Here is a 12,977-nt window from a genome sequence, read left to right as displayed (position 1 = left end):
GACGGCTATCCTGTAAAATCGGGATTGAATAACAAGGGGTTTCTAGTTAGTACGGGCCGCGTGAGCGAACACTACGCTTGCATACATCATGACGGGGCGTAGGTATGCAAGTTTTGTAGAGTGTCCTCTTATTACGGAGGGAAAATTTGCTTCACTTGCAAAGCATATGGTAGAGACGTCCTAATATGAAGGCGGCACGGTCGCGTACCGTTTTGATATGGTTCATTTCTCAACGTGACATTTGAACTCTTATCTAATGCGTTCTCGATTGTGACGTCACGTACTCCTCAGAAACAAGACACGTAGCCGATATAACTACAGTTTTAGGCTAATAAAAACTTGAAGCATTTATTTTTTAGCTTCCATGTCGGGAGGTGCGAATATTCGCCGACGTTTTACGATGTTGTTTGTATACAAAATTAAATAGCGATAACGCTGCTCGTTTTATGTTGACTTGACCGTAATTTGAGGTGCAACGTACCAACCATGAGGTCATCGCGGTGTGTTCGGGTCGCACAAGATTTAATTGTATTTTTTTAAAAATAATTTTAATTGTCTTTCAATAAGTCGATCGAACTTTTAAGGATCGGACCCTATACCTACTTATAATATTAGAAGTCGGCGTGGCCTAAAGGTTGAGACGCCCGGTGCATTCATAGCTTTTTTTCTATCAATTAGCTGGTAGTCTAAGGCGCTATCACAGCTACACCCGGACGAGGGTAGGTGAGCTCACGAGCTCCACCGTGGATCGGAATCGCTTACTACTGAAAAGATCCGGCGGGAAACTCAGAGGACTATTGGTATTGAGCGACGCAACTGTGCCGGTTTTCGAATCCAGCAGTCTGGTACCAATTTCTCATGAAATATGTACTTGTCGAATGTTCACGATTGATTTCACGCAAAAATATACTTTGCGTAATTACTAGTGGTAGATAGGACGTTTTATAAGAGCCCGCACGGGTAATTGCCACCAACCTGCATATTTCTGCCGTGAAACAGTAATTCGATTTGAAGAGTGGGTACCTCCATTGTACTGTAAAAACTGAGACTTAGAACTTATGTCTCAAGGTGGGTGGCGGCATTAACTTCGTTGCCAATTAAAACAAGGTGGGCCGTAAGCTGGTACATCTATCTACACAATAAAAAAAAAAAAGAAAAAAAGATATAACTTTCAGGATCTTCTGTATCGTTTCCTTATCCTTATTCATTTCCAAAGATTCGTCGTTCTTCCTTTATAGTGTTAAGAGTTATTAGCTCAGGAACATCGTGGTTTGGATATCCATTGACTAAGGCTTCGACTCCTATCCTTTGGACATGGATGGAGTGTGTGAATGACGATATTATGAAAGAGGGAGAGAGAAAAGTGAGTGTTGAGAGGTCAGCTGATAGAAGAGAATGGAATAGAAAAAATCGCTGTGCCGACCTCACCTAGTGGGATAAGGTGGAGACAAAAAAGAGGTGAGTTAGTTCACCGGTCTACGCATTAAACAAATAATATTAAAAAAATCTAAGACTTTACAAAGCGTTTTTGATCATGGTAGCCGATACCCTACAAACAGTTGTCAAGTACTACGTTGATTGACCGATAGCGTCCGAAAATACGAACCTCTTGAGCATCTTGAACCCAGAAATAGGTTCAGAACATGCGTCAATGTAGGTATCAAAGATACTATCGAATGTGTGTAATGATAGACTTGTTTCATGCTGAGCATCATTTTAAGAAGCGTAGTTTATTTTAGCGACTTGTTTAAATAATTATAATCATAAACATAATTGCTTTATTAAATTAAAAATATGTTCTAGCTGGTAATTAGAATAAAGATAAGAAATATCGAATGATATTTAACTGATGATTTTAAGTAAGTATTGACTGTTATAAAATTGTTTATAGATATAAGTTTTGAATTTGAGAAATGAAATGAAATATTATCTATATATTAATAGGTACGTGAAGCAAAAACTTTTTTTTTTTTTTTTTTTATTGCTTAGATTTTTTTATTTTTATTGAAAATTTTATTTCTCTGTTTTTTTTTTCTTGGATGAGTGGAAGAGCTCACAGCCCACCTGTTGTTAAGTGGTTACTGGAGCCCATAGACATCTACAACGTAAATGCGCCACACACCTTGAGATATAGTTCTAAGGTCTCAGTATAGTCACAACGGCTGCCCCACCCTTCAAACCGAAACGCATTACTGCTTCACGGCAGAAATAAGCAGGGCGGCAGCCCCTTTCTACGAAAATTGCGTGGACGGAGGGAGTATGAAATTTCCCACACTTATAGAGAATATAGAGAGGGAGTGCAGAATCATAATTTTTTTTAGATTATGCCTCAATCATACATTAAATCAATAAAAGAAACATGACACACTACCTTGTAGGTATTTGACACGCACACGCATATATACCTATATATATATATTATTTTGTTTATTATTAAAGTCTGTGCTTAAGTTGAGAATAGATTAATAGAAACATAATAATGTTCAAACTTATAATTTAAATTAATACTCATAATTATGGTCTAATTTCGGCTACCGGGCGACTACTAGTTATTTATTAATACACACGTAAGTAGCTGAGTTCGCGGTCAACTTTTGGTTTAGCGGTTACACTGGGAGTTTCTAAACATCACGATGTGGATGTTTCTATCCTACTTGTGAGATGAGGTGGAAGTTTCAATAGTGGTGATGGTGGTGTTCGTACCTCGTGACGGCTTGTAGGTACATGTCCACATTATACAAACAATTTTATTGTATTACGGTTTCAACCTAAGGATTTTTTTTGTTCACGAACTACCTATGTATTTCGAAAAGTGAAACAAAACCATACTGAAGGTTTTTTTTATGTTTGAGAGATTACTGGTGGCCCGGAGGCCTTTCCGGTTTTACCAGAGCAGGTGGGTGAGCAAGGGCTCAGCCTGAAGGGGGACTGAAGGTTTTATATGGACAACCTCAACCGTAGTAAACGGCAAAATACCTACTTCATCCTCCATAATTTTCTTGTATGAAAATGTATGCCGGAAGAGATCGCTTTCAGTGGTAAGACCGCCTACTATCCAAATCAACCTGCCTATTGATTGATTTTCAATATAAATTGTGTGCGTAACGTAACGTTTAGTCTCTCTCTCTCTCTCTCTGTCTCTCTCTCGCTATCCTTCCATATTAGAATAGTAGCAATTAGTTTAAAAAAAAAATATAAGCCTAAATATTACGATCTAAGTATGTCACAAACTATAGCCGTGCTTAGTTATATTCCCTGGCGCATTATTCCCTGGATCCGACCCGACGCCGGCGCACGCTTGAACCCAAATAATCGAAGCGAGGAGCTAGTTCAGTATCGCGTGTAGTAGCTAGCTCTAGATACATTCGCGCAGTCAGTCCATCGTAGACGGCGCGCGCTCACGACATATATACGTACACTCCTCGTCGTATTCTGACTCCGCTCAACCGGTACAAAAACGAACAAAGTGCTTCCTAGTTTAATTTAGAATTAAAAGGCCGACATGCCGAACGGAATCGTGAGTACTTTTACCCTTTTTATTTCCTATTGATATTTAGAGATTAACTGGTTTAACATTTTAAGGTGATAAGTTTTAAAATTGTTTTTTTTTTATAATTTTCTTTTTAAGAATTCCGAGCGTAAAGCCGTACACTTAAAATTTAATTTGTCAACCGATTTAAGCGGAGAATGGCTACATGTTGATGCATTCATATCTTAGTATCTAAATTACATCCAAATTGTAGAGATTAATTTGGAAAGACCCAAAAATAAAGAACACTATATTATTATATCACTAATATATTATGTTATTTAGTAAGTTTTGGATTTAAGAATTCTCAGAGATGATACGCATCAAAAATAATAAAAATAACGTATTTTTTTTAAATATTTTTTATTTAAATACAGTCATTTATATACGAAAAACTTTCGAATATAAATAAGTTCGAATTTCTCAGAAGCGTAAGCTTGATGTCCTAAATTATTCAATTATGAAAGGTAATTTTCGCACCTCTTAGTGAAGAGTGAAGCTTGCTTTGTGTACACAAACAGTTACCATTAACTCTAACTAAATGACCGCTTCCAGATGACATTTATCGGTGAACTAAATGTTATCTTCCGTTTCAATATCTTGACTTTCGGTAGTTTATGTGTTTTAATTTGTTTTTTTTTTTACCTACCTAATCTGATAGCCTTGAGAGGCTATGTCGGCGTAACCTTAACGTGTAAATGAGCTTTGGGGGTCAAACCTGACGACGTTGTTAACGTTGTTTCGCAGAATCTACCACAGGATCAGAAACGCCCACTGAGAAGATCCGCATATCCGGCGAGAAACTCAGTGGGCTGTGGGTTAGTTTACTCGCCGAACCCTTCGTCACTCGTCGCAAGCGACGGGTTCGACGAGACCGGTGACCGGTGCTTGAGGTACCTAAAAGCACCGTTAGTGGATCAGGAGGATCTGAAATAACGTCCTTTGTAATAGTGTACATAACGAGACCGGCACACGGTCTTCCGGGTGTTAAGCGACAGGTAGATCCGCCTCATTTGAGACGTAAGGAGGTTTTGATAAGCTTGCGAAAAACGACAATCCTTTATTTAAAAGTAGATTTCTTTAATTTCAAACCACGCTTACCCCAAAAATATATTTAATTTTAAAATTCTAGTTCCACAATTATTATCTTTCTGGGTTTCATATTCATTCTCTTTAATTGCTCCAAAACACATAGTTGAATAATCCAATTTTAAGACACAAAGTAATGCGGTAACTGGTATGCGGTATGTGGACGATTCTATGAAATCTCGGACGAGTGGCATTACTCGTAATTATAGTTAACATGATCCGTAAGGTCGAGTTACATGTTATCTGTACATGCTTAATTGAATTTATCAGTTATTATAAATAATAAAAATAACGTTTTATGCCCCTGTTTCTTACTTTTTGTTCACAAGCGTGAATCATAGAAAAACTCTAGCTACATTTTGGGACGGCTACCAGACTTTATGGTGGTCCTTTTCTGCGATTCGAATTATTATGCTGTGTATTTCACTGCGGAATTCAGAGATACTACAATGTCATTGCCAACGCTTAAGATGAGACTTGACACTAGATGAGCCATGAGCTTGTCCTCCTATCTAGGAGTCTTCTTCTATATCGTTCCCTCACTGCTGAGAATCGTGACCACACGTTTCTCTTCTGTGTTCGATCATGGGTGGTATGGACCGCATGGTACAGACTACCACCTCCTTCCTATCTAGGGACAATAATAAAATTATTGATTCAAAATCCCACATATAACGTGTCAAAACTTCGATTAAAATCACATAAGTGACATACCAACAGACGGTCTGGATTATATAATTATATAACGCATCTATCCTAAATGATTAAAATTTTTCTTAGTAAATGTCTAGATTGATACGTAATAAAATTTATATATATTTCAATTTCTGTCGTAAGAAAACGAGCGAGCATAAACCCGATCTAATAGTAGTCTTCATCGTTGCTTCTGGACATCAGCAATACCATGGCCACAGCCAAGCCGCTGCCTACTGTTAATAATGCAGCAGATACTTTTAAGTATAGTAATCGGCAAACTTCTTGAGCAAATGACCTTGACTGCGCAGAACCGAATTTTAGATCACTTTGGTGGTGAGGGTGAGGCGCGACGGCAGGGGAAATCGTATCGAGCGCGTTATTGGTAGATCAGTCGAACCTTGCGTCCCGCACCGCGCCCTCATTCCGCTTGCTCCCAAAAGTACGCTTGCGTACAGTGGAAAGTCTATCGTTATTAATCGTTAAGTTATTTGTTATAATTGCTTGTGGACTTTGTTGCCATTGCTATTTGATGAGTGTTTGTTGATTTTTTATAAAACATACACTATGCCGTGACAAACTGGTGTAGTACTTAAAAGAAAGGCTAGAAAATTTGTGTACGACGTATATTGCTTCATTATAAAACAGGGGAAGAATGATATGGAAAAATTAAAACAAACTTCGGAAGCAACAAAAACATCAGTGAGTACTGTTAGGTGCATTATTAACGAAGCTAAAGGCTCTGGCTTGCTCGCCGTGTTTCGGACTCCGGGTAAGAAAAGATCAGGGAAGAAGAAAGCTACCGGAATGGATAGTTTCGTTCAATCTGTAATAAAAAGATGTAATCATAATAACTACGTAACAAGCAGCGAAACTCCGTATCGTAGAAAGGCTTCGAAAAATTTAAAGAAGATATAAATTTTAATGGCTCGGAATGAAGCTTACGACGAATTATGAAAGAGCTAGGCTTCAGATGGAAAAAAAGAACAGAAAATAATCGGAAGCTGGTAAATGAAAAAAGTAACATTCGATTACTACGAATCGAATATCTTCAAAAAATAATTAATTATAGACAAAAAAGAAGACCGAATCGACCGAGTTGTAAACTACGCCGATGAGCCCTATGTCGACTCATCACGATGATAGCGACTCGGGTGATGAAAACAGTGATGATGATGATGGTCAAGATTATGATAACGAAAAAAAACCAACCACCAAGACCAAGAACCAAGACCTGGCAACAGCTCTAGTTTTGACTTAATAGAAGGAATATCTATTTTACCCCAAGATTAAATTATTACAATTATTAACCTATATGTTTTGTTGATGTTCTAATAAATATATAAATAAATACATATGTTGATTTTAATAATTTAATAGCATTATGACGCAAAGTAAATAATGTTTTTGCACGTGAGTGTACCATGCGCAAACTTACCCCCACTACGTCAACAAATGCTCAAGAAGTTTACCGGTTATTATACCTATTGTTTTTGAACCAGCAAGTTGTACAGTTAACTTTCCTGAAAATAATCCCATAAAGCTTATCTTTAAGTTAACAATGCGTCAGTGCAAAGACAAATTTTACGCCACCTTGTTCTAGAAGAATCTAAAAATAGCAATGTACTTTCTAAAGACAGTTTCCAATTCTAAGTCTGGCATTTAATTTTCCCCTTATTGAAACACAATTCGCAAATACGTTCTGTGTTCCGCCCAAGTTATTTTATTTTGCGGCTTATTCTGGACAGCCATCTCTTTTATTTATTTATTGCTTATGTGGGTAGACGAGCTCGTGGCCCACATGATGTCAAATGATTACCGGAGCCCATAGACATCCACAAAGTGAATGCCGTCAACAACGTTAAGACATGATTTCTAAGTCTCAGTTTGACGGTACTACGGTTGTCCTACACTTCAAATCGAAACTTATCACAGTTTCATGGCAGAGATCGCGGTACTTAGTATCCGCCGTGCGCGCTCATGCTCTTACTAGGGCTAGTACTCTTGCTAGGGTTAGTGTTAGCAACGACCACAACTTAGAGCCCCGTGAGCTCACCTACTCGTTCGACGAATCTAGCATGATCTCTTGAGGTCACTAGAATAGGAAGAATTAAAAAAAATAGCGTTCCCTCAAGACGCCTTACCACCAATCGGTTGAACTAAGCAGAAATAATTTTTCGGCTGTAAACCAGAAATAAGTAAGTACTATTATTTTATTAAGTTACCTAAACACATCCGTCTCTAATGAATAACTAAATGCACTGAAACAAACGCAATAGTAATTCAAAGCTTTATCTTGATGTTACCTGAATCCCGGTCAAGGATTAACAATGCGTTTCAGAACTCATTCCTTTCGCTTTATTCGTGTGTCTCCGTCATCGACATATTTAGAATTACTAGGACTTTTAGGTTCGATAGAGCTTTAGAGACTTTTCGTATATTCAATAGGTACCAAGCAGGATAATCGAATTTAATTTCGGTAATTCTAACTCTTGACGTTCTTGTGTATCCGCTAAAGTGTGTTCATTTATATTCAGCTTAAATTTATATCATAAACAATTTATATAAAACTAATGTCGTAAATGATTGACTAACAGCTTTCACTGCATTCGTTCAATTACCACAAGGTGCCCTCAAAACGCACTTAAATGATGAAAAATGTTTATTTTATTAGTCTTACTTGCCCACATGCAATACCATTAATTGAAAATCGAACATATCCATAAATAAATGATCCTCGATCTTCCTAATATGATACTTATCGAGAGACCTCGTTTCTTTGGTTATATCCAATAGTTGTACCTAATCGCACAGCGCAGTGCCTTGGTTCAGTTCTCAGTTAATGCTCGCTGTTGCAACTTATTGAATTGTAGATAGACTACACACACACGGCTGACCTGACATTTATTAGGTCAAGTTAAGTAATAAACAAGACGCATTCGATGCGCTGTCAATGAGATAAAGTAGTTTAAATGGCTGCACTAATCTGTGTTTTGTCACATCACAGAGCTAATTGGTGATTCGTGAATTGTACAGGGTGGCCCATAAGTCCTTTGAAAAGTAAAATTTGAATAAAACGAACAGGGCGCGCGTGAGCGGTGCAGGGGAAGCGGGGGGAGTAACTTCGGTTTCTGGGAATTTAGTCGCGATGGAGCGTTTTACCGGAGCGGACCGTGCGTTTTGTGTGCGCGAGTTTTATAAAAACGACAATTCGGCAACCGTTGCGCGGCGTAAATTTCGAGAACACAAATGTTTACACAACTTTGACGACACTCCAACTCTTCAAACGATTAAGAACTGGGTTGCTAAGTTCGAGGAGACCGGTTCGACGTTAGATAAACCGCGGTTGGGTCGCCCAAGGACGTCACGTACGGAACAAAACATAGACACAGTGACACAGTCTATTCGCGAAAATCCGACACAGTCAACTCGTAAGCGCGCCAGAGCATTAAACGTATCCAGGACATCGTTACAACGGATTTTGAAGAAAGATTTACATATGCACCCTTACAAAATTCAGTTGGTTCAAGAATTAAAGGGAACTGACGGTATTCAAAGACAAAATTATGCGAATGAAATGTTGAATCGGTTTACTTCCTTCAATAACATAATGTTCTCTGACGAGGCTCATTTCCATCTTAACGGGCATGTTAGTAAACAAAATTGCCGCTATTGGAGCCCCATCAATCCAAAACTTAAGCATCAGAAGCCCTTACATAGTCCGAAAGTGACTGTTTGGGCCGCTATGTCAGCCCATGGTATCCTAGGGCCTTACTTCTTTGAGGATGGCAGAGGGCGCGCAGTTACTGTTACGTCGGAGCGATATGTGGCTATGATCGAAGAGTTTTTCATACCAGAATTGCAAAACTTTTCAGGCTTTAATGCCAGGACGTGGTTTCAACAGGATGGGGCCACTTCTCACACCTCTAACACTGCTATGCCCGTTATCCGTCAACTTTTTCCTGGCAAAGTTATCTCTAAGAGAGGAGACATTTCCTGGCCTCCACGTAGTCCAGATCTGACCCCGATGGATTTTTTTTGTGGGGCTACCTTAAGGCTAAAGTATACAACACAAACCCGCGGTCAATTGAGGCCCTAAAAGAAAACATCCGCAGAGAAATGACAAGCATTTCAGCAGTGACGTGCCGCGCAGTCATCGACAATTTTAGACGTCGTTTGCAAGAGTGCCGTGATCGCAACGGATTACATTTAGGAGATGTTATTTTCAAAAAATAATTCCCGTTTTTTAAGCTTTTTATGTAAATAAAAATTTAATTCATAATGTAATTAGTTTTATTTTAATAAATTTTTTTTCATAACAAAGGACTTATGGGCCACCCTGTATTAATGACTGATGTTTAGAAATAAACTAATCAATATATTAAATAAAGTCTATAGATTAAATACATTAAAAAACAATACACAAGGGTCTACAGATAATTGTGACAATAGAACTTGTTTACACAAGAGAAAGGTTTTTAACTGCATTTACAATTGAACGTTAATTGGACACCTACTTTAGCAAATGTTTACACGCAGCTTTTTATGAGTTCCACAATTGAGAACTTGTATCATTTACGTTTCCTTTTCAATTATAGAGATATTATATTTTAATGAGAGAGAGAAGTATGGACGAGTTTCTTAACATGGGATTTATTCCATCGAGATATTATGATAATTTCGATGGATTTATTCATTATAAGGAGAGCCTCTGTGTGTATGAGTACTCAGCCAAATAGTAATTATTAGTTTAAATCCATTACATACATGTGGACCTGAGATGTTGAAAACAAACACACATTAGATACACACAAGAACAAGTGCACTCAGACCTCGATTACTAAATATCTTTAATCAAGATACTTACTGACTGCAACTGGCAATCGAAGCCAGGTCTCGTTATAAATTAATTAGCGTCATTAACCATTTAAGCGATCTTAAGATAGTATTCATCTACAGTCGTCAGTTTTACATCTCTCATAGTAGGTTAGACAATTTACAAATTCTATAAATATTAGGGGTTACAGTATGAAATTGCCGTTCTATTGTAATAGGTACTTCGAATTGACATAGAACCTTCATGGCTTGAGATTTTTGAATGAAACTTTTTTCAAATGGTACCTATGAGGCTCTTCTTTTAAAAAATCTGCAATGTAGATAATAATTGTAGATATTTTGATTGAATAAAATGTTATATGAAAAAAAAAACGAATTTCAATTTTTCAGTAAAAATCGGCAATTTCAAACTTTAACCTCTAAGTCTAACATAAACCGATGTCAATTGCTTTTTAATAACACTTTTTGCGTATTTAATAAAACTGCGGTATGGTTAATTTCTGTTAATTAATGGAACAATGACATTTACGCACGAATAAAAAAAGTAGGTGAGTATTCGAAATGCATAACAATGATAAAAAGGTTACAGAGATCATAAGTCAGAAGATTCTGTTCAAGAAAGTCAAGTGTAGGTATGACATAACATTCGCGTCGATTCTAAGCCATCGGAACTAAGTGCCTTTTTATTTATTTATTTATGTTTGAGAAGTTACTGGTGGCCCGGAGGCCTTTCCAGTTTTACCACGGCAGGTGGGCGAGCAAAAGCCAGGAGAAGTGGGGTTTGCTAAGAGCTATCCGAGCGCCTCCGAAGGAGACCTAACCACTCAAGGGTAGCTGTTTCGTGAATGCATCTACTACCGAATCGGAATCGCGACCCGCTGAGAAGATCCGGCGAGAAACTCAGCGGGCTGATGTTTGGGTTAGGTTGCACGTCGAACTCGGCAAAGAGTTGAGTACGGTTACCAGGGTCCCTAAACCTACTCCTAGTGTTAGAGCTAAAGGTGTCTAGTGCAAGGGTTATTGGATCTGATGGATCTAGCTATGGACACGCACGTGCCTAGGGCGTCGACGGTGACTGGCTCCTGCGGGTACCTAAGTAACAAAAATGTCTACACGTAACGCGAAACGTGGTCACGAGAGCGCATTGAAGCTAGCCGTCCATGCTAACAAATCGTTTGTCTTTATCAGCCGGCATACCTATTAGTAAAATAAAAAGGTTATTTGAAAATAATGGTCCTACGATTGCATATAGTTTCACTATAATCCCAATATGCGAGGTATTATTATGTGTGTATGTATATATAACGCAACAACACGGAAGCGATCATAAAATAACAAAGCTTCATTGTTTAAAGTCTTCCTTCGTTATTTAATAACCACATTCGAACACTTAATTACAATGTACATTAGATCTAATATAAAGTCGTTACGTCGTGTTTAGAGGTTTAGAAAGGCATTCGAATCTTAATAAAGGAAGTGAGAAACATAACACAAAATACAATCACTGCACGCACATTGTGCTTGTATTTTTTAGGCATATATGGGCAGACGAGTTACGGCTTACAGCCATAAAGGATGGAATTAGCATATCTGGACATTAGATATGTACGACTCGGTCATTGGTATCGATGGGCAGATGAGTTCTAATCGAGTGCTCGCAAAATCTCGATTATGAATGAATTATTTTTATTCAGCTCTACATGTGGGAGGAATATCATCGTGGCCTAAAGGATAAGACGTCCGGTGCATTCGTATATAGCGATGCAACGGTGTTCGAACCCTGCAGGCTGGTACAAATTTTTCTAATGAAATACGTACTTAACAATCGTTCACGATTGACTTCCACGGTGAAGGAATAACATCGTGTAATAAAAATCAAACCCGCAAAATGATAATGAGAAGCAAGAAAAAGTATTATTTTAAAATATTAACAATATATTAATGCGCGAAACAAGGAAAAAAACAAAAGAAAACATCGCATTTATGATACTCTTAAAATACATATTTTTGTATTTATAATAGTTAAATAGGTAGTCGTATTTAATTAGATATACTTCATACATGACATAATATGCACTATGTCTAATTGAAAACATTGAACATCACATTTCAGTATACGTAACACAAATAAACAGATAATAATAAAAAGGTCGTGAGAAACAAACATTACACGACCCTTTAAAAATAAAAAAATAAAAAATTAAACACATGCTATACACCAATGAAGGTGGTGAATACACCAATGAGGACTAGCGTCATTTCCTGTTTTCCATAGTTGGTAAACAGCTTGATATCATCGACTCACATAAACAAAACATAATTGAGTTTATCCTAAGGTCCGAGAACATAATAAGCAAGAAGTCTCTGTGTATACCTATACCTAGTGGCAGATGTTGTAAAATAGTTTCCTAATTCTCATAATATTATCTATGACAAAATCGAATGAAGATGATATTTTTTTTTTTTTTTTTTTTTTTTTTTTTTTTTTTTTTTTTTTTTTTTTTTTTTTTTTTTTTTTTTTTTTTTTTTTTTTTTTTATGATTGAAAGTTTACTGGTGGCCCGAAGGCCTTTCCAGTTTCACCAGGACAGGTGGGCGAGCAAAGGCTCAGCCAAGAGGGGTGGGATTTGCTAACAACTGCCCGAGCGCCTCCGAAGGAGACCTAACAACTCAAGAGCAATTGTTTCGCGAATGAATCTACTACCGGATCGAAATCGCGACCCGCTGAGAAGATCCGGCGAGAAACTCAGCGGGCTGATGCATGGGTTAGGTTGCACGTCGACCTCTTTGTCGAGTTCGACGAGTACGGTTACCGGGGTCCCTAAGCCTGC

At 37.7% G+C, this 12,977-nt stretch overlaps 1 protein-coding gene across 1 annotated transcript in view; it reads left to right on the top strand.

Annotated features, from left to right (window-relative positions):
* The first annotated feature begins 3,332 nt into the window (after positions 1 to 3,332).
* Positions 3,333 to 12,977, top strand: part of LOC114242333 (uncharacterized) — a 36,309-nt gene continuing 26,664 nt past the window's right edge. Inside the window, exon 1 of the mRNA XM_028173451.2 lies at positions 3,333 to 3,517. Coding sequence (XP_028029252.2) covers positions 3,503 to 3,517 — 15 coding nt within the window. The 5' untranslated portion in view covers positions 3,333 to 3,502. The remainder of the gene's footprint in view (positions 3,518 to 12,977) is intronic.

This window comes from Bombyx mandarina, chromosome 03, assembly GCF_030267445.1.
Source record: "Bombyx mandarina strain Sakado chromosome 03, ASM3026744v2".
Taxonomy (NCBI): Eukaryota; Metazoa; Arthropoda; class Insecta; order Lepidoptera; family Bombycidae; genus Bombyx; species Bombyx mandarina.
The sequence above is the reverse complement of the archived record's forward strand: the minus strand, read 5'-3'. Positions and strand labels throughout refer to the sequence as shown.